The sequence below is a fragment of the Rhinopithecus bieti genome, unplaced genomic scaffold, assembly GCF_001698545.2.
Source record: "Rhinopithecus bieti isolate Rb0 unplaced genomic scaffold, ASM169854v2 scaffold_15769, whole genome shotgun sequence".
Taxonomy (NCBI): domain Eukaryota; kingdom Metazoa; phylum Chordata; class Mammalia; order Primates; family Cercopithecidae; genus Rhinopithecus; species Rhinopithecus bieti.
The window spans coordinates 958,068-981,288 of NW_016809129.1; the positions used below are offsets into that span (position 1 = coordinate 958,068).

General features: G+C 37.5%; 1 protein-coding gene across 4 annotated transcripts in view; it reads right to left on the reverse strand.

Annotated features, from left to right (window-relative positions):
- Positions 1–1,690: 1,690 nt before the first annotated feature.
- SLCO1B3 (solute carrier organic anion transporter family member 1B3) overlaps positions 1,691–23,221 on the reverse strand; it is a 114,337-nt gene continuing 92,806 nt past the window's right edge. For 2 of the 4 annotated variants that reach the window (XM_017888637.1, XM_017888639.1), the window contains 3 exons: positions 21,371–21,435; positions 18,413–18,530; positions 1,691–2,589 (listed from right to left, as the gene is read on the reverse strand). In XM_017888637.1, coding sequence (XP_017744126.1) covers positions 2,346–2,589; positions 18,413–18,530; positions 21,371–21,435 — 427 coding nt within the window. In that variant the 3' untranslated portion in view covers positions 1,691–2,345. Of the gene's footprint in view, positions 2,590–18,412; positions 18,531–21,369; positions 21,436–23,221 lie in introns of those variants that run through there. The other 2 variants (XM_017888638.1, XR_001888470.1) reach the window with 2 other exon arrangements.

Genomic DNA, 23,221 nt, shown 5'->3' on the forward strand with positions numbered 1-23,221 from the left:
TCACATTGTATTCAATAAATATGTATGATTATATGTGTGTGTATGTGTGTGTGTGTTATTTGTTATATGACGATTTGTTAGATTTGGTATATGATACCTACAAACCTAGCATGTATGTGGGTTTCCCCAAATTTCTGTTTGTGTGATTAAGTTTTTTTCAGGATTACAGGCTGAGAACAGGTATAAAGAGATATATATATATATATATATCTTCCAGGCCGGTTCCCATATTCTAGTAATAATTGTGTGTGACTTTGCTACCCTCAGTTATACCTTCTCCTGTACCTTGGTGGTCTATCAAGGAATACTGGCATCATGTGGAATGTTTTAAAGATATCCAAGCTACATCACACATGTTTGAATTTGGAATCTCTAAAGTAGGTCTATAAATATATTTCTTTTAAAATGTATTTTTACAGTTGATTTGATACAAAATATCTTTTAACCAATTGAGAATTATAAACTACAACCTCTAGCATTCACTAGGTAGAGGTGATGCTCCTGATAGTGACAGGAGACAGCCAAATGCCTAGGCAGATAGGGGCAGGCTCCCAGTGAAACCCTACCTCCAAGATAAAGGCAGTTTAAAGTCCGAAAGTCCAAAAGTCCAAAAGCCAGGCTACAAGACCAGATTGAGAAGTTGTCTTCTTATTTGGCATGCTTTCCTCTGATTGGTCCCCACCCTTCACCTATTTTAGATATAACTACCCTTTCCTAATTGGTTTTCTATATTGTCATGCCCACCTTTGAGTGGTGCCTTCACTGTAACCTTTTTTGCATACTCAGAAACCAATCAGCACACACTCCCCATCCTGTGCCTACAAAGACCACAGACTCAGTTGGTGGAGTGGGGAAGACAGCCTGAATTTGAGGAAGAGACAGCAGGACTTTGGAGAAGACAACCTGCACTTCCCATCCCCTCTCTAGCTCCCCTCTCCACTGAGAGTCTTTTTCATTACTCATTAAAATTCTCCACCTTCACCACCCTTCAACTATCAATGTGACCTCATTCTTCTTGGACAGCAGATAAGGGCCTGGAACCCACTAAATGCAGGTACCCAGAAAAGGCTGTCACACTGGCTTTTGCCCTCACTGACAGAGGGTAGCCATCCAAGGTAAAGAGACAAGGGGCCAACTGAGCTGCTAACACGCCGTCATCTGTCAGACTGTAGATGGTGGAACTAAAGGAGCATCGTAACAACCCCTCTGGGGCTTCAGGATCATGAGCACCCTTGCACCTTGTGTGGCTGCCAGTCCTGCATGAAACTCACTCCTGTTTTGGTGCCTGGAGTGGTTGGCCAGGTCCAGCATTCACTTGCTTGCACCTGGTCTGGCCATGGGAAACTCACAGAGCTTGTTTCTGTGTCGATGACCAGAAAGACCCGCATGGTCCTGCACTTGGTCACTCACATGCTCCCTTCTGCAAAGCGTTGAGCATGGCAGACCAAATAAACAGGGCACCTCTATTGCAAGTCCAGTGAAGAGACCAAGAAATATTCTGCCTCACTACTAGAAAATGCAATATTTAAATATTTGATCTCATTTTCTCTATTTCTTGTCCAGCTTTGGAGATGTGGAAGATATCTTTTTATGCACAACAAATAAACAAACAAATATGTAAGAGAGTAACACAGATTTTGCTTCTCCCAGAGAACAGACAGATGCAATGAAGACACATCTTATCAATAGGTTTTGCTTTCTCAAGTAAAAGTCAGTTTTTCTTATCTACTTCCATGGGTCCAGTAGAAACTTAACATGTATTATAATACGTTGTCTCACAATTCTCCTGCCAGATCTTAATGGGAGGTTGGAAGAAGATCCATCAAGGTTGTTAGTCAAACACAAATTCAAATTTTAAATTAATAATATTTGTAATTTCTGAAAAATATACAACTTAACATGAAAAATATATATCATTATAGCATAAATCCAGGCTAGATTTTGACCAAAGTAATACATCTAAAGTGTTTCTTTCTTTTTTTTCTTTTTTTTTTTTTTTAAGGCATCAGGCTTTTCTCTTTATTTAGGCTATTATTCTATCTTCTCCCTTTTACCTCCCTTATAGTCTAGTCACTGGTTTTATTAGCAGTTACAACTACCAAACAATTACTTTTTATTGTATTACATACTAACCATGCCTCTCGCTTTCAATTTTTATGGATCATATATTCTAATCTTAACCATAAAGGCATAGCTATATCCTAACCATGGGAACTCCCATTTTGTATAATTTATTTAAATTCATAGGCTTTTCCGTTGGTCCACTGCAAGTAAAGAATGTTGGAATTGTCAGTGAAAAGACCAGGAACACCTCAAAAATAACATCTTAATGAATCAATACAATGTTAGTTGGCAGCAGCATTATCTTGCATGTCCAAATTACATGTTTTACTGTCTGCTCCAGCAGAAGGTACAAAATGTTCACTGTTATTTAAGAATTCTAAGTTTGCTTCATCCACTACTTTTCTTTCATTGTCCGATGCCTTGGTATCCTTTCCTTGAAATTTTTTCTTCATAACAAAAATGAATACAATATATAAAACAAGTGCTGAGAATCTTAAAGCCATAGATAAGCCCAAGTAGACCCTTCTGTGAAAAGAGAAAAAAGAGAGTAGATTATTATTTTAAATGTGTAAAACATCTTACATTATTTCTCTCCAGTATGCATACCTTAAAAGAAAGAAAAACAAGTTACACATACAAATATTCAGAGAAAATTCTATTTATTCTTTTCATTGGGGCATAAAATATTTTCTATTATTTTTTTAAAAAATGAAGCTACAGAAACTAAACCCCAGCTGTCTCTAGCCTTCCTTTGGGAGGGAGGAAAATATGTAACTCCAGCCCCCTCAAGCCTTCTCATTCTACCTAAGGAGTGGGAGACAGAAACTGAGAAGCATGTTTGAAGTTCACAGTCCAGAGATACAGGCTCACTAAAAGATTGAGACGTTATCATAGAACCATAGAATGTTACTTTTTCTTCAGCACCTTACATCCCATTAATAAAGGCTTATATACAGCAATTCCTTTTACCCAATACATTTTGTGTGGCTGTCAAGAAAAATTTGCAAGTCACATACTAAAAGGCAATAAACATAATCTGAAAATAATAAGACTTAAAGCCAGATCCAGATATATCAAGGAATGGAATACCAGGGGATGGAAATTAAAACAACTCTTCTAATTTGTTAAGAGCAATCGTAATGGAATAATGTACACGGTATGTAAGAAAGGTTAGCAATGTAAGTAAAGAGATAAAATTCTTTTTTTTTTTTTTTTTTTTTTGAGACGAGTCCTTCCTCTGTGGCCCAAGCTGGAGCGCGATCCCGGCTCACTGCAAGCTCGCCTCCCGGTTCCCGCCATTCTCCTGCCCCTCAGCCTCCCCAAGCAGCTGGGACTTACAAAGCGCTCGCCGCCACGCCCCGGCTATTTTTTTTTGCCATTTTAGTAGAGATGGGGTTTCACGTGAGCCAGGATGTCTCGATCTCCTGACCTTGTGATTCCGCCCGTCTCCGGCCTCCCACAGTGCTGGGGATTAACAGGCGTGGCCAAACCGCGCTCCGGCCAAGGAGATAAAAATTCTAAGAACCAAAACGAAACAGTAAGGATAGGAAGACTGTAATAGAAATGATAAATGCCTTGTGATTTATTACTAGACATGAGCACTGCTGAGGAAACAATCTCTAAGTTTATCTCAATTTAAAAAAAAAAAAGGAAAATAGACAAAAGAAAGAAAAAACAGAATAACCAAGAATTTGAAGGATTACATAATGTTTATAACAGAAATACTTGAAGGGGAAATGAAAGGAACGAAAGAAATATTTCAAATAATTAAGTACAAGAATTGTTATCGAATTATTGTCCAGACACCAACCTCAAGATCTAGGAAGCTCAGAAAACACCCAAGAAGGATAATATGCCAGAAAACTATGCATAGGTTTATTTAGTTTCAAAGTCTGGGAAATCGGAGATGAAGAAAACATCCTGAAAGAAACATAAAGGAAAAGCAAACCTGTTTTATAGAGTAGAAAAGAATTACATCAGACTTCTCTTCAGAAACCTGCAAGCAAGAAGAGAATCGAAGTGAAATATTTAAACTGTTTAAGAAAATAAACACCAACTTAAAAATACTGTACCATCCCAACCATACAGTGTAAAAGTGTTCCTAATTTCTCCACATCCTCTCCAACACCTGTTGTTTCTGACTTCTTAATGATTTGCCTTGAACTGGTGTGAGATGGTATCCTCATTTGTGGTTTTGATTGCATTTCTCCTGATGGCGAGTGATGATGAGCATTTTTTTCATGTGTCTGTTGGCTTGTATGAATCTTCTTTTGAGAAATGTCTGTTCATAATCCTTTCCCCCCCACTTTTGATGGGGTTGTTTGTTTTTTTCTCGTATATTGTTTGAGTTCTTTGTAGATTCTGGATATAGCCCTTTGTCAGTGAAGTAGGTTTGCAAAAAATTCTCCCATTCTGTAGGTTGCCTGTTTACTCTGATGGTAGTTTCTTTTGCTGTGCAAAAGCTCTTTAGTTTAATTAGATCCCAATTTGTCAATTTTGGCTTTTGCTGCCGTTGCCTTTTGGTGTTTTAGACATGAAGCCTTGCTCATGCCTATGTCTCTGAATGGTAACTACTAGATTTTCTTCTAGGGTTTTATGGTATTAGGTCTAATATTGAAGTCTCTAATCCATTGAAATTAATCTTCGTATAAGGGGTAAAGGAAAGGATCCAGTTTTCAGCTTTCTACTATGGCTGCCAATTTTCCCAGCACATTTTATTGAATAGGGAATCCTTTCCCCTTTCCTTGTTTCTCTCAGGTTGTTCAAAGATCAGATGGCTGTAGATGTGCGGTATTATTTCTGAGGACTCGTTCTGTTCCATTGGTCCAATGCTCATAGATAGAGAATCAATATCGGAAAATGGCCATACTCCCCCAAGGTTATTTATAGATTCAATGCCATCCCCATCAGCTACCAATGAGTCTCTTCACAGAATTGGAAAAAAATGCTTAAAGTTCATATGGAACCAAAAAGAGCCCGCAATTGCCAAGACAATCCTTAAGTCAAAAGGAAAAGCTGGAGGCGTCACGCTACCTGACTTCAACTAATACTACAGCCTACAGTAACCAAACAGCAATGGTACTGGTACCAAACCAGAGGATATAGATCAGTATCATCTTTGAATGTCAATGATATTATACACCAACGAAACGACCAAATAAGCCAGGCATGGGTGGCTCATCCTATATCCCAGCACTCTGGGGGACCAAGATGGGAGAATCAAGTGGAGTCCGGAGTTTGGACCAGAACTGGGCCAACAAGTTGCTCATCTCTAAAAAAAAAAAAAAAATCAAAAATTAGCCAGGCATGTAGTCATGCCCTGTGTTCCAGCTATTACATGGGAGGCTAAGGCAGAAGTATCTCTTGAGCCCAGGAGGTTGAGGCTACAGTAGCCACGTTCCAAGCCACTGCTCTACAGCCTGGGTAGCAGAGTGAGATCCCATCTCAAAGATAATAATAAGATTGTTAGAGGACTAAAACCCAGAACCAACTATATGTATGTCCATAAGAAAACTCACTTTAAATATGAAGACATTCAGATTAAAAGTAATTAAGACTGAGGGAAGACCAATACGCTGATAACATTAATTCCAAAAGAAAGTGGGAGTACCTATTTTAATTTCAACAGAGCAGATTCAAAGCAAGGAAATTTATGAAGGATAAGAAAAAGTCTTTACATAATAACCGATGAAATCAGTTATCCTAATTATCCTTTTACAAAACAGAACAATACTTAACATGTAAGCCGGTGTAAAAATGGAGTGCCTAAATATGTGAGGAAAAAATGATAGAGCTGCAAAGAGAAATGCAATAAGTCTTCACTTAACATTTGTCCTACAGGTTCTTGGAAATTACAATTTTGAGAAAATTATGTTTGTATAATGAAACCAATTCACTTAGATAACTGGTATAAAAAATGTTACTATGGGCCGGGCGCGGTGGCTCAAGCCTGTAATCCAGCATCTTTGGGAGGCCGAGGATGGCGGATCACAAGGTCAGGAGATGGAGACCATCCCCCACCCTGGCTAATACGGTGAAACCCCGTCTCTACTAAAGAATACAAAAAACTTAGCAGGCGGATCGAGGGGGCGCCTGTAGTCCAGCTACTTGGAGGCTGAGGCAGGAGAATGGGCGTAACCCGGGAGCGGAGCTTGCAGTGAGCTAGATCCGGCCACCTGCACTCCAGTCCTGGGCGACAGAGCCGACCTGTCTCAAAAAAAAAAAAAAAAAAAAAAAAAAGTTACTATGGTACATAGTATATTGTTTTGCTTAAAATCAGTTTCTAAGAACCTATGGACAATGTTAAGTAGATACTTAATGTAAATGAACCCACAATTACGTTGGAGACTTCAACATGCCTCTATCAGAAAAGGTCAGATTCACCAGGCAAAATTTGATCAGACATAGTTGAAAACTCAACAACACTATCAATCAACAGTATAACAGATGTAACCTACTACATCAAATAGCAACAGACTGCAAAGTCTTCCCAAGCTCATATAGAATATTCACCAAGATAGACCACATTCTGGGCTGTAAAAGATATCTTAAGAAATTTAAGGCCAGGTATGATAGCTCAGGCCTGTAATCCCAGCACTTTGGGAGGTCAAGGGAGGCAGATCACTTGAGGTCAAGAATTTGACACCAGACTGATCAACATGGTGAACAACATGGTGAAACCCTGTCTCTAAAAAATACAAAAAAAAAAAAAAAAAAAAAAAAAAAGGCTGGGTGCAGTGACTTACGCCTGTAATCCCAGCACTTTGGAAGGCTGAGGTGGGTGGATCACGAGGTCAAGAGATTGAGACCATCCTGGCCAACATGGTGAAACCCCATCTCTACTAAAAACACAAAAATTAGCTGGGTGTGGTGGCACGTGCCTGTAATCCCAGCTACTCAGGAGGTTGAGGTAGGAGAATCACTTGAACCCAGGAGGTTGAGGTTGCAGTGAACTGAGATCGCACTCCAGCCTGGGCGACAATAGTGAAACTCCATCTAAAAAAGAAAATACAAAATACAAAAAAAAAAAAAAAAAAAAAAAAAAAAAAAAAAAAAATTAGCCAGGCGTGATAGCACACACCTGTGATCCCTGCTACTCAGAAGGCCAAGGTACGAGAATCGTTTGAACCCAGGAAGCAGAGGTCACAGTGAGCGAGATCGTACCACTGTACTCCAGCCTTGGTAACAGAGCAAGACTGTCTCAAAAATAAATAAATAAATAAATAAATAAATAAATAAGAAATTTGAAAGAATGAAAATCATGCAATATCTGTCCTTAAACCACAGTGGAATTAAACTAGAAGTCAATAGCAAGAAGATCATTGGAAAGTCTCAAAATCTGTGAAGATTAAACAGTACACTTCTAGGAAACATATGGGTCAAGATGAAATCTCATGAGAAATTTAAAAATAGTTTGAATTAAGTGAAGATAAAATTATAACATCCAATATTATGGATGCAGCAAAAGCAGGCTTAGAGACAAATGAAGACTATCTTAAATCAATCAGTTAATCTTTTACCTTAGCAAACTGGAAAAAGAAGAGCAAATTGAATCCAAAGTAATATGAAGATAATAAATAGTAAAAGTAGGGCACAGTGAAATTTAAAACGGTACATGAAGAGAGAAAATCAACAGAAACAAAAGCTGTTTCTCTGAAAAAAGTTAGTAAAATTGATGAGTCCCTTGCCAGGCTAATTTAGATAAAAAGGAGGACACAATTTACTAATATCAGAAATCAAAGATGGAACATCACTGTGGACCCCACTAACCTTAAAAAGACCCAAAGGAAACACCACAAACAACACCATGTCCCCAATTTTAATAGCCTAAAAGAAATGGACCAATTCCTTGAAAGATACAATCTACCTAAATTCACACAAGAAGAAATAGACCATCTGAATCAGTCTACATCTGTCAAAGAAATGAATTGATAATAACTTTCTAAAGCAGAAAACACCAAACCAAGATGGGTTCATGGGTGAATTCTATAAAACACTTAAGTAAGAATTTATACCAATTCATTACAATTTCCTACAGAGGAATAGAAGCAGCAGGAATACTTCCTGTCTCCTATGAGGTCAGCATCATCCTAATACCCAAAGCAGACAAACATTACAAGAAAAGAAAACTACAGAGCAATACATCTCACAAATATAGGTGCAGAAGTTCTCAAAAATAGCTAATTGAATTTGACGTTGCATTAAGAAATTAGGCACCACAGCCAAGTGGAATGTATTTCAGGTTTACAAGACTGATTCAACATTCAAAAATCAATCATATAATTTATTATATTAACAGGCTAAAGAAGAAAAAAATCACATGATCATATCAATACATGCAGAAAATGCATTTGACAAAATCAAACATCCATTTGTGAACAAAAACTTTCATTAAACTAGGAATAGAGGAGCATTTTATCAACCTGATTAAAACATATACACCAAAATTGTACACATTTTTTACTTGATGGTGAAGAACTCAGAGCATTCCTGATAAGGTTGGAACAAGCCAAGAATGTCCCTTTCCACCACTGATTTTCAACATGGTACACAGAAAGTTCATGTGATTAAAAAAAAAAAAGTGAAAAGGGAATGATATGTATACAGATTGAAGGGAAGAAATAAAACTACCTTTGTTTGCATATTTATATGTAGAAAATCTCCAATAATAGACAAAAACACTACTGGAACTAACAAGCAATTATAACAAGGATGTAGGATATAAGATTAATACGCCAAAGTGAAAAGTTTTCCTATAAATCGGCGATAATCAAGTGGAATTTGAAATTAAAAACACATTACTATTTACATTAGCACTCCCAAAAGTGAAACATTGGGTATAAATTTAGCAAAATATATACAAAGAGTATAGGCAGAAAACTATAAAACTCTGATGAAAGAAGCCAAAGAAGCATGAAAAATGAAGTGATATTCCATGTTCATGTAGAGTATCGGAAGACTCAATATTGTCAAGATGTCAGTCTGTCCCAACTTGATACACAGATTCAATACAACCCCAATCAAAATCTCTGTAAGTTATTTTTTGGATATTGACAAACTAATTCTAAAGTTTATGTGAAGAGGCAAAAGATGCTAAATAGCCAAGACAATGCTTAAGTAGAAGAACAAAATAATAGGACTGATACTACCTGACCTCAAGACTTAGTATGAAGCTGCAACAACCAAGACAGTGTGACTTTGGTAAAATAATATACAAATAGGTAAGTGGAAAGAATAAATAGCCAAGAAATAGACCCACTTAAATACTGTCGATGGATCTTTAGAAAAAAATGCAGGCACTACAATGGAGAAAATACAGTATTTTCAACAAATGGTGCTGAAACAACTAGATATCCACATGTAAAATAATGAATGTAGGCTGCACAAAAATTAACTCAAAATGAATCACAAACTAAAATGTAAAATGCAAAACTATAAAACTCCTAGGAGGTAACACAGGAGAAAGCAACCTAAGATTTGGCTATGGCTTTTCAGATGCAACAGCAAAAGCACAATCCATGAAAGAACTTATTGATAAGGAGGACTTCATTAAAATTTAAAACTTCTGAATAGAACAGTTATCCAGGCATATATCTCAGGTTTGCAAGACTAGTTTAACATTCACAAATCATTTATATAATTTATCATATTAATAGACTAAGTAAGAAAAATAATCACAAGATTACATCAATAGGAGGCTAAGGTGAGAGGATCGCCTGAACCCAGGAGTTCAAGGATACAGTGAGCTAAGAAGGTGCCACTGCACTCCTGTTTGGGCAACAGAGCAAGATCCATTTCCAAAAAAAAAAAACAAACCAAAAAAAAAATTCTGCTCTGAGAAAGTAAGAGACACTGTCAAAAGGATAAGATGAGAATCAGAGGCCACAGACTGAGAGAAAATATTTTCAAAAGGCATATTCAATAACTGTTTTCAAAAATATTAGGAACTCTCAAAATTCAACAATTAAACAGTTAACAAGTAGGCCAAAGACTTTTAACACATACCTCCCCCCAAAATATAGAGGTGGCAAATAAGCATATAAGAAGATGCTTCACATCTTATGTCATCAAGGAAATGCAAATTTAAACAATGAGATGCCACTACATATCTATTAGAATGACCAAAATCCAGAACACTAAACATTAGATGTGTATACGGAAGTGGAGCAACAGAAACTGTCATTCATTGTTGGTGCAAATGTAAAACGATACAGCCACTTTTGAAGCCAGTCTGACAATTTCTTATACAACTATACATATTTTTACTATATGATCAAGTAATTGCACTTTGGTGTTGACACAAAGAATTTGAAACCTGTATCTACACAAAAATGGGCACACGGATGTCTTTTATTATTAACTTTTATTTATAATTTCCAAAACCTGGAAGCAATCAAGATGTCCTTCAGTAGGCAAATGTATAAACTGTGGTGTATCGAGACAATCAATTATTGTTCAGTGCTAAAAAGAAATAACCTATCAAGCAATACAAACAACTAGAGGAAACTTAAGTGCATATTACTGAGTTAAAGAAGCTACTCTGAAAAGGCTACAGAATATATAATTCCAACTATATGATTTGAAACAGACAAAATTATGGAAGTAGTAAAAAGACTATTGGTTCCAGGGATCCAGGGATTAGTGGGAAAGGGGGGATGAACAGGCAGAGTACAGAGGATTTTCAAGGCAGCAAAACTACTTTTTATGATAGTGGAGTGGTGGATATGTATCATTTTACATTCATCCAAACCTATAGAAAGTTCAACACTAAATGTGAAACCTGGTGTAAACTGTGGATCCTGAGTGATAAAGATGTGTCAATCTGTTGTGTCAATTGTAACAAATGTACCATCCTGATGGGAGATATTGATAATGGGGAAGGCTATGCATGTATGGGAGCAGGCAAGATATAGGAAATCTCTGTGCTTTCGCCTCAGTTTTACTGTGATTCTGAAACTATTCTAAAAAATAAAATCTATAAAAAATCATATGATAATCATTTAACTTTCAGTGTATTAACTGGCAAATGAACTGCCCTTTTTTAAAATTCCACTTTTCATTTCCTTTTACTTTTACCTAAACCTTCACTGAAGGAAAAAGAATTAGTACAGCTTTTAAAACAATGTTTTAGTGGTCTTTTCATACTGAAACTAACGTAACTAAAGTAACGCCATCTCAAAATGTTACGTTGATGCTTGGACTTGGTGATTATTGCTTTGGGGAGATTCTGGGGAGCATCTTGCCAATTGTCCTTAAAATGAATTATGATTTCAATTAAAATAAATATTTTCTTAAAGTAAATTTATTGAGTTTTGCTTTGTTATTTCTTTCCATACTTTTATAAATAGAAATGAAATCTCCCAGCCGGGCGTGGTGGCTCACGACTGTAATCCCAGCACGTTGGGAGGCTGAGGTCGACGGATCACCTGAGATCAGGAGTTTGAGACCAGCCTGGTCAACATGCTGAAACCCCGTCTAGTAGAGGTACAAAATAATTAGCCCACGTGGTGGTGGGCGCCTGTAATCCCAGCTGCTCAGGAGGCTGAGGCAAGAGAATTGCTTGAACCCAGGAGTCAGAGGTTGCAGTGAGGTGAGATTTCGCCACTGCACTCCAGCCTGGGTGACAAAGTAGGGCTCCGTCTCAAAAAAAAGAAGGAAGGAAGGAAGGAAGGAAGGAAGGAAGGAAGAAAGGAAGGGCGGGAAGAAATAAATCTCCCATTTAGGGAAAGATTTTCTATAATTATTTTAAATTTAAGAGAACGTTTGTGGGCTGGTGAATGCTGCTGTACTATAATTCCAGAAAAAGCTGGATCATTACTTATTGGGGATGTTAGACAGTGAATATACACGTTAAGTAGAAGAAGGTTCTTCTAGTACATTTGATCCAGGGAGTTTTCACCAGAGATATAACCTGAACTAAGAAACATTCCCCACTTTACATAAATAATTGCATATTACACACATATTTTTCATTTTTCATGTAATGCTTCCTTTTTTCTCATAATATATATGTGAATATATCAATATATTGCAAATTGGCTTCCATATTAGTAAGTAAAAGATTTTCCTTTTTTTAAGAACTCAGAATATTCATTTGCCTGCATGCACATTATTAATTTAATTGATATCTTCTTGATTGGTTCTTACTTTGTTTTCAGTATTTTGGGAGTATAGATATCTGTAGGATAAATTCCTAGAAGTATTGCTGCTGGCTCAAAGTTGCATAGTTTGCCAACAGAGTCTTCAAGCAACATTTCTTATTGTTGACAATCTGGGTAATTTTTAATTATAATTCTTTTATTATCAAGATGATGTTCATGTTCCTATTCATTGATAACAGAACTGCAATTATAACATAATTGATAATAACAGAACTGCAATCTTTTTATGTTTTATAACCACTAGTGACTTCTTTGAAAAATGTTTCATGATTTTTTGTCTTTATATTTTATAGCAATTTTAGTTTTACCAGAAAACTGTATAGAAAGTATGGAGATCTCCCTGCCCAACATGTACACAGTTTCTCCTATCATTAATGTCTTGTATTAGTATAGCACATTTGTTACAATTGATGAAGAAATATTGATACATTGTTAAATGCATATTTTACATTAGAGCTCACTTTTTATGTTGTAAAGTTCTACAGGTTTGGCAAGTGCAAAATGTCATGATCCAATATTACAATATCATATAGAATGGTTTCACTGCCCCAAAAATCTCTTGTGCTAGGCCTACTCATCCCTGCCTTCTCCACACTGAGCCCCAAGAAACTACTGATTTTTGTTGCCCATTGTTTTACCTTTTCTACAAGATCACACGGTTAAAATTATACAATCTGAAGCTTTTTTTTTTTATTTAGCTATATGAGTTTAAGTTTCATTTTTTGCTTTTTATAGGCTGATAGGTCATTTCTTTTTATTGATTGATGTAGTTTGGATTTGTGTCCCTGCCCAAATTCCATGTTATATTGGAGAAGGGGCCTGGTGGGAGGCGATTGAATCATAGGGGTGGATTCCCATATGCTTTTCTCATGATGGAGAGTGAGTTCTCACCAGATCTGATGGTTTAGAAGTGTGTATCCCTTACCATTGCACACTTTTCTCTCCTCTGTTGTAACGAGAAGACATGACTTGCTTCCCCCTTCCACCATGACTGTTAGTTTTCTGAGGCAGACTAATAGAGAATATTGGTACTGGGAGTGGGGCACTGCTGTAAGGATACATGAAAATGTGGAGGCGACTTTGGAACTGAGTAACGAGCAGAGGTTGAAACAGTTAGGAGTGCTCAGAAGAAGACAGAAGATGTGGGAAAGATTGGAACTTCCTAGAGACTGTTGAATAGTTTTGACCAAAATGATCTTAGTGATATGGACAATGAAGTTCAGGATTGTCTCAGATGGAGATGAGGAACTTATGGGGAACTGGAGTAAAGGCCACTCTTGCCATGCTTTAGCTAAGAGACTGGTGGCATTTTGTCCCTGCTCTAGAGATCTGTGGAACTTTCAACTTGAGAGAGATGATTTAGGATATCTGGTAGAAGAAATGTCTAAGAAGCAAAGCATTCAAGATGTGACCTGGCTGTTTCTAAAAGTGTTTACTCATATGTGTGAACAAAGAGATTATCTGAAACTGGAACTTATATTTAAAAGAGAAGCAGAGCATAAAAGTTTAGAAAATATGCAACCCAGCCATGTGGTAGAAAAAAAAAAAAAAAAAAAAAAAAANTGGACAATGAAGTTCAGGATTGTCTCAGATGGAGATGAGGAACTTATGGGGAACTGGAGTAAAGGCCACTCTTGCCATGCTTTAGCTAAGAGACTGGTGGCATTTTGTCCCTGCTCTAGAGATCTGTGGAACTTTCAACTTGAGAGAGATGATTTAGGATATCTGGTAGAAGAAATGTCTAAGAAGCAAAGCATTCAAGATGTGACCTGGCTGTTTCTAAAAGTGTTTACTCATATGTGTGAACAAAGAGATTATCTGAAACTGGAACTTATATTTAAAAGAGAAGCAGAGCATAAAAGTTTAGAAAATATGCAACCCAGCCATGTGGTAGAAAAAAAAAAAAAAAAAAAAACAAACTCCTTTTCTGAGGATAAAATCAAGCCTGCTCTAGAAATTTGCATATGTAAAGAGGATCCAAATGTTAATAGCCAAGACAGTGGGGAAAATATCTACAGAACATTTTAGACACCTTCATGGAGGCCCCTCCCATCACCAGCCTGGAGGCCTAGGAGGATTAAATGGTTTTGTAGGTCAGGCCCAGGGCACTGCTGCCCTGTGCAACCTTGGGAGATGGCACCTTATTTCCCACTGACTCCAGCTCCAGCCATAGCTAAGAGGAGTCAAGGTACAGCTTGGGCCATGACTTCAGAGGATGCAAGTCCCAAGTTTTGGTGCCTTTCACATGGTGTTGGGCTTATGAGTATGTAGAAAGCAAGAGTTGAGGTTTGGGAACCTATTCCTAGATTTCAGAGTATGTATCAAAATGCCTGGATGACCAGCCTGGCCAATGTAGTGAGACCCCATCTCTACTAAAAACATGAAAATTAGTCAGGTGTGGTGGTGCATGCCTGTGGTCCCAGCTACTCAGGAGACTGAGGCTCAGTAATTGCTTGAACCTGGGAATGGTGATTACAGTAAGCTGAGATCATGCCACTGCACTCTAGTCTGGGCATCAGAGCAAGACGCTGTCTCAAAAACAAAAACAAACAAACAAAAAAAACACCTGGATGTCCAGGCAGGAGTCTGCTGCAGGGGTGGAACACTCTTGAAGAACTTATATTAGGGCAGTACAGAGAGAAAATTTGGGGTTGGACCTCCCACACAGAGTCCCCACTGAGGCACTACCTAGTGGAGCTATGAGAAGAGGGCCACTGTCCTCCAGACTCCAGAATGGTAGATCCACCAACAGCTTGCACTGTGTGCCTGGAAAAGCTGCAGGCACTCAGCACCAGCCAGTGAAAGCAGCCATGGGGACTGTACCTGCAGAGCCACAGGAGTGGAGTTGCCCAAAGCCTTGGGCACAAATCTCTTGCATCAGTGTGCCCTAGATGTGCAACATGGAGTCAAAGGAGATCATTTTGGAGCTTTAAGATTTAATGACTGCCCTGTTGGGTTTTGAACTTGCATGGGGCTTGTAACCCTTTGTTTTGGTCAATTTTTCCCTTTTGGAATAAGAGTATTTACCAAATGCCTGTGCCCCCATTATATTTTGGAAGTAACGAAATTTTCTTTTTCTTTTTTTTTTTAGACAGAGTCTTGCGCTGTAGCCCAGACTGGACTGCACTGGTGCGATCTCAGCTCACTGCAAGCTCCACCTCCTGGTTTCATGCCATTCTCCTGCTTCAGCCTCCCGAGTAGCTGGGACTACAGGTGCCCACTACCATGCCGGGCTAATTTTTTGGTGTTTTTAGCAGAGATGGGCTTTCACTGTGTTAACCAGGATCGTCTTAATCTCCTGACCTTGTGATCCGCCCATCTTGGCCTCCCAAAGTGCTGGGATTACAGGTGTGAGCCACTGTGCCTGGCCAGGGGTAATTAATTTTTTAAAATTTAATAGACTCATAGATGGAAGGGACTTACCTTGTCTCAGAAGAGACTTTGGACTGTCGGCTTTTGAGTTAATGCTGAAATGGGTTAAGACATAGGGGCTGTTGAGAAGGATAACTGTATTTTGCAATGTGAGAAGAACATTTGGGAAGGACCAGGGGTTGAATGGTATGGTTTGGGTTTGTGTCTCCACCCAAATTTCATGTTGAATTGGAGAAGGAATCCGGTGTGAGGTGACTGGATCTTGGGGGTGGATTTCTCCCTTTCTGTTCTCAAGATAGTGAGTGAGTTCTCATGAGGTCTGATGGTTTAGAAGTGTGTGGCACTTCCCCTTTTGCTCTCTCCCTCTCTCTCTCCTGTCACTAGGAGAAGACACGCCTTGCTTCCTTTTAGGCTTCTGCCATGATTGTGAGTTTTCTGAGGCCTCCCAGTCATGCTTCTTGTTAAGCCTGTGGAACTGTGAGTTAATTAAACCTTTTTTCTTCATGAATTACCCAGTCTCAGGAACCTCTTCATAGCAGTGTGAGAATAGACTAATACAGTGATTACTAATATTCTACTATATGAATGTAACACAGATTAGTTATCCATTTACCTACTGAAGGACATCTTCAATGCTTCCACTTTTTTATATTCAGGTACAGGTTTTTGTGTGGACATGTCTCCAACTAATTTATGTAAATACCTGGGAGTATGATTGCTTAATCATACAATAACTCTATTTGCTTTGTAAGAAAATTTCACTCTGTCTTCCAACACTCCAGTACCATTTTACATCACCTCCAGCAATGAAAGGAAATTCCTGTTGCTTTCCATTCTTGCTAGCATTTGATGTTTGCATTGATTTTTTCTTTTCTTTTTTTTTCTGAGATGGAGTCCTGCCTGCTCTGTCACCCAGGCTGGAGTGTGCAGTTGGTGATCTCAACTCACTGCCACCTCCACCTCCTGGGTTCAAACAATTGTCCTACCTCAGCCTCCCTGTAATAACTAGGATTACAGGCATGTACCAGAACGCCCGGCTAATTTTTTGTGTGTTTTTACTAGAGGTAAGGTTTTACCATGTTGGTCAGGCTGGTCTCAAACTCCTGGTCTCAAGTGATCTGCCTGTCTCAGCCTCCCAAAGTGCTAGGCTTACAGTTGTGAGCCACTGCACCCGGCTTGTTTTTGTAGATTTTTAAGAGACCCTTACATACATAGGACATTTGGCTGTGTCTGTGTCTGAATTACAAATTCTTCTAATTTACCCCTGCTGTTGAACTTTGCTTAAAATACATTGTGTGATGCAAATTTTAAAATATTTTATTATCTGTTCTTGTTCTTTTTTCTTTTTTAAATAAGCATAGTCGCTTACAAGTAGTTTTGTTTCTTCACCCTCCTGTCACTCTCTATCCACAAGTAGGCTCCAGTGTCTATTGTTCCCTTCTTTGGGTCCATATGTACTTAATGTTTAGCTCCCACTTACAAGGGAGAACATGCAATATTTTCTTTTTTTTTCTTTTCTTTTCTTTTTTTTTTTTGAGACGGAGTCCCGCTCTGTCGCCCAGGCGGGAGTGCAGTGGAGCGACCTCAGCTCACTGCAAGCTCCACCTCCCGGGTTCATGTCATTCTGCTGCCTCAGCATCCCGAGTAGCTGGGACTACAGGCACCCACCACCACGCCCAGCTAATTTTTTGTATTTTTTAGTAGAGACGGGGTTGCACTGTGTTAGCCAGGATGGTCTGCATCTCCTGACCTCGTGATCCACCCGCCCTCGGCCTCCCAAAGAGCTGGGACTGCAGGTGTGAGTCACCGCGCCCGGCCACGATATTTGGTTTTCTCTTCATGCATTAGTTCACTTAGGATTCAACATCACTGATTATTAGAGAACTACAAACCAAAACTACAATCAGATACCATCCCACACCAGTCAGAATGGCTGTTTTTAAGGGGTCAAAAAATAACATACTGAAGATGTAGTGGAGAAAAGAGGATGCTTATTCACTGCTAGTGGGAGTACAAATTAGTTCTGTCATTGTAGAAAGCAGTCTGACGACTTCTCAAAGAATATAAAGCAGAATTACCATTCAAACCATCAATCCTATTATTGGGTATATATACAAAGCAATGTAAATCCTTTCACCATTATTTTTCTGTTATACTTTGAAGCATTTGGGTCATACTTACAAACACATTTATTCTTCCTAGATAATTAAAAGAAATTCTACTATGAGTAGTTCTAATACTTACAGTTTCAGGAATCAAATTTATATATTTGGTCAGTACATAAATTACACATTAATGTTTCTATAAGAGGTAAGACACAATTGCAGCAGCTTTTTTTTTCCTTCCAGATAATCTAGTTATTTTAATGTGACTTGCAGGATACTTCTGCCTATGAATAGAAGAGTATTGAAACTTTTTTTTCCCATTTTTTCCCTCCATTACCATATAACCAGAGTTGCAGCTGGTCATTCTGTGTCTTCCTGGAGAAGCCAGTGGGAGAGAGCTTTGTAATCAAAAGAGATTCAAGTACAAATCCTAGCTGTATTTCTTTTACTTGTGCAATTTTCAAGTTGCTCATTATTCTTGAATCTTGTTTTCTTCATATTTAAGGAAAAAGGAGAAATATATACATTTCCTACAGTTTCTATGAGTATTAAAATGAGATATCAAAATGCTTGATACAATAGTGAATACAAAGTAAGTGTTCACTAAATGGTAGTTGTCATTATTAATATTATGATCACACTAAAAAATGCTATATCTTAGACATTAACATAGAAAAAATCTATTAATGAAATATGTTTATGACAACTTACCCAAAAAATACGGAATTATATATCCTACAAGCCCCTCGTACTCCACAGCTGTTGGTGGACCACTTCATACATGTTTTATCAATCAGAGCCCCGTAATATATTGGAGCTAGAATTCCTCCTGCAACATAAGATAAAAAGATATCAATTCAAGTGAAATGCTTCATATGTAGCTGGGTGATAGTCTACATTGATACATTTTGGATTAATACAAGTTTAAAGTTTTGGAAAATTATTCCATTGTTTTGGCCTACATCCACCCAGGAATCAAAATTATTAGAAATCGCAAAGGCTTAAATCATATGGTGATGTCACAGATGTATTTGATCTACTCTTCTCTCCCTATATACAGAGGGAAGAAAGAGTATTATATGCCTGTATACTCTGTTCTTCCTACAATACCAATTAACTGAAGCCGGATTGGTAAAAAGGGGAATGTTGTTAGTAAAACATGAAAGTTATGTTGGTTCATATGGAATTTTTCTTAGGCAAGAATGGCTGGATTACTGAGAGTTAAATTATAACTTTATGAGAAAAGGAAAAGTTCTCATCTCAACTGCTGTAAAGGCAGGAGGTTTTAATACTATTTTAAGATAATTAAAAAGTAAATGCTTACACGGGGATTCCCTCCTCAGAGAAGTTCAGGCCCAGCTTCAAAGAATGCTCAGCTATTGGCCAGTTTTACTTCTTTCTGGGCTCAGAGACTAATTCTCTCTTTCTTACTGCCATTAGAGCCCACAATCAAGCATTTTCTCTCCATTGATTTCATGTACTTTTTAATATCTCCTAAAGCAGGCTAGGCTGCAGGTTAGGGTCTCTGTTGCTAAATTTTGTTTCTGTTAGTGGTCTGTTAGTGTACAATGGTGCATATATTTTCAGTGGTTTGTCCAAAGTCAATTTTTAATTTGAAGTGCCTGATTTCCATGAATGTGCAGCATTCCGGGGATACATATGTTGTTTATAGGAGAAGTATAAATTCTGAGATTAACTTCTAGTTTTAAGAATAGGTAATTTGTTCAAAATTTTGAGGGACATCATAGTAGAGAGCTATTGTTCAGATGGTAGAATTGAAGCATACAAGATTTTACTTTTTTCTTGTTCTGTTTTGTGATTCATACTTTTCAGATTTTGTTTTGTCACAAAAAATGACAGTGATTTATACATGAATGTTTCACTGATTCTTTTTACATTTAATCATTCTCAATTTTCTGAGACTGAGAAATAGTAGAATCACAAGAGAATGTTGTCTGAGGCCAATGCATCTGAAGCAAACTGGTCCTGAAACAATGGGTGAGAAATTTGCAGATTTCAAAAAATTACAGCGACCCTTTGAAAAATAAAGAAAAGATGCCAATTTATTTTCTTCACATTATGCCACTGGTTTAAACAAACTTTATGAAGTAAATGTTTAGTAACAAACTTTGTCCTATTAGAATTGTATATCTTCTGATAACCTGTTTTCTAAATATCTCTTTTAGTTTAGTACACTGTATAGGTCTTCTACCATTTACACATATATCATATTTAAGACAACTGTTCATGAATTGGAAGTTTGCTACTAAGTGTGGATGTTTCCCACAGAAGCATTTAGGGTCCATTGTGCCATATATTGCACATAACAAAATTGGATGTTTACAATTAGAATGGCAAAATTCATTTTTTTCTATGTTATGTTGCTAAAACAATTTCTTCTATTGTCATAGTCTCATTTCAACATATCAGAAGGAGTCCTAACTACCCAGATGCTGTTTTCAGCCTCTGTGGCCCAGGTTCTAGGAGCGAGGTATCTTCTCTGAATCTGGAGATAGAGAACTGCCAAGATTACAGAGGCTGGAAGATTAAGGACCAAGAAAGGGAATGCTGGGATAGAGCCAATGGAACCTTGCAGCATCTTCATCTTCTCTCTCCTATTCCTTTTCTATTTCCTTTTACCTTTCTGGATCTGTGACCTTCTCACCAAATACACTTCATGTACAACTTCTTCATGGTAATTTGGCCATAGAGTTATACTTTTTCCTTTGCTTGCAAGGGTCCCAGAAACTGACCCCTCCCACTTCCTTTTCCTTCTGCCATCTGTGGTTACTTACAGGCTATAATCAGTCCTCTGCACCAATCCCTAGATGAATGATGCCCTTTTCCTACTTCCCAGGAATAAGCACATAATGTTTACAATTCTTACAAAGGAGCACTCACAGAGGTTAGACTAGACATTATTTAACAACAAGTATCTGTGCAGTAAAAAAGGCAAATGGCAATAAGGGATAAAGGGTCATTTCCTAAATCTTTTCTCATCACTTTTGAATATTTAGAAATAGGCCTTCAGCCTCTGGAGTCTACAATCCTACCCTTTGCCACCATAAATCACAATTTTCTGAGCTTTCTTTTATTTAGGACATCCTCTTAATCCAACATGCCTAGTTCTAGAGTATGAATTCTCATTCCCTTTTGCATTAACTCCTGCTAATGGTTAGCTGTCCAGCCGTACAGGACCAAGCAGTGGGAAATGGCACAGTTAATGTCAACTTCTGTTGTTTTAGACAACCTCAGCCTGACCAGATTCCCAGGGCTTCCAAGCTACTTTAGGGCTGTCCTAAGTAATGTCTCCATTTGGAAAGAAGGTCCTCCACTCTGCCTATACCTGGGAGAAATATTCTTATTTTTCTGAAAGAAGGAAAGCCTCAGAGACCACCCATCTTTCTGTTTCTGTTAGAAAAAGTGTAATATAAACATGATGATTCCTTGCTCTTAACAGACAGACTCTAACTAGAATTAACAATCAAATTATCTTTTAGGTCACTCAATTTTCCTGTTCCTTTTTATTTTCATTTATCAGGAAATAGAAATGATTCTTACTTACTCCTTTTTATACAGTCATAGAGTGGAAAATTAATTGCATTCAGTCTTTAAGACTTAACATTAATATTTATATGTTAAAATGTGTAATCTACATATTTGTCATACCTAGTGTTCTTATAACCATTGAATGAAAACCCATTGCAAGTGCTTTCAATTCAGGTTGAACAATCCTGAAATATGATAAAAGCAAAGAAATAATACACGTCATTAAAAAATCAAACTGAGTTAATATCAAAACATTCATCACTATCGTTCCTCTCCCTGGTAGAATGAATACTCTTAAGTGAATTTCCCACATTATATAAAGTTACATTTTCAACTGTTTTAAAGGTAAACACCTGAGTGACAATAATTTCCTTATTTTTTCAATGCTTTATGATTTCAAGACAGTTTAACACATATGTTCATATTTGATCCCTATGAAAATCCTATAAGAAAGTGGTCAGAATAGACTTTATTATGCTGATGAAGAAAATGATTTTGTGTGGACTATTTAGTCAAGGTAGCTCATATTTAAAGATTATATACTTTTATCCAGGAGTAATTCTTAGGAGACCTCTTTTTACCACCATACTTCTGTCATCAGTGTTAACAGAATAGCTTACTAATATGATTTGTAAATTACATTATACAACCAGAAGGGTCAAAAAACTTTTCTGTGTTGTAGCATCTAATGTATTTAACTGTCATATTAAAGATACAGAGCATATTTGTATCCTCACTTGGAAATTCACTCACTCTTACATTTCTACAATTCCATTTTTCTGTGTTCAATAAACTGATGACGCTACCATCCCTGCGATAACTTAGTACCTACCAAGTGAAATGAAATTATCTTTCATTAGTAAAGGAGGTGGGTTGGGATGAGAGGGATGACTGTGGCTCAAATAACCAACTTTTACTAAATTTTGAATTAACTGACAAAAAGGGTGTTTCTTTCCTCAAAGTGCTGGATGGTTTTTTTCAGAGAGCTAAGTAACTGCCATCAATCAAGAAACATTCACTAAGCACCTACTAAGAGATACCATGCTAGTTAACAGTCTTGCAAGTAAATAGACAAATTATGCTTTATCTCATCCAAGTGACTTGTAGAAGTGTATCACTTAATCTCTCTTGGCCTCAGTTTCCTTGTTTGCTAAGTAGGCATGATAATGCTTATCTCATATAAGAATCCAATACAACGAACTAGCACTCTAAACCTCAGTTTCATGTACACATATTTGCCTCTATACCTTGCCAGAGAGCTGCCTTTTATTGAGATTCTGAAAAGAATTCAATAGAGCTTATAAAATTTTAAAAGACAAAAATTAAATTAAACCTAATACATTAAAAGTTAAACAGAATAGTTATACATTAGGGGAGACAATAAATGGAAAGTGTGTTTTGGCTCGGCTTTGACAAAGGACAGCAGCACTTTGTTAGCACAACTGAGGGCACAAAATTACACTGAGGACAATGAATCTGACATGGTTTGGCTCTGTGTCCCCATCCAAATCTCATCTTGAATTTTACTCACATAATACCCATGTGTTGTGGGAGGGATCTGGTGGGAGATAATTGAATCATAGGGGCAGGTCTTTTCTGTGCTGTTCTAATGATAATGAATAAGTCTCAGAAGATCTGATGGCTTTATAGGTCAGAGTTTTCCTGCACAAATTCTCTTTGCCTGCTGCCATCCATGTATGATGTGGCTTGAGCCTCCTTGCCTTCCACCATGATTGTAAGGTTTCTCCAACTACATGGAACTATAAGTTCCTCTTTCTTATAGATTAAGCCTCTTTCTTTTGTAAATTGCCCAGTCTCAGGTATGTCTTTATCAGCAGTGTAAAAACAAACTAATGTAGTAAATTAGTACCAGCAGAGTGGGATGTTGCTAAAAAGATATCTGAAAATGTGGAAGTGAACTTGGAACTGGGTAACAGGCAGAGACTGGAACAGTTTGGAGGGCTCTGAAGA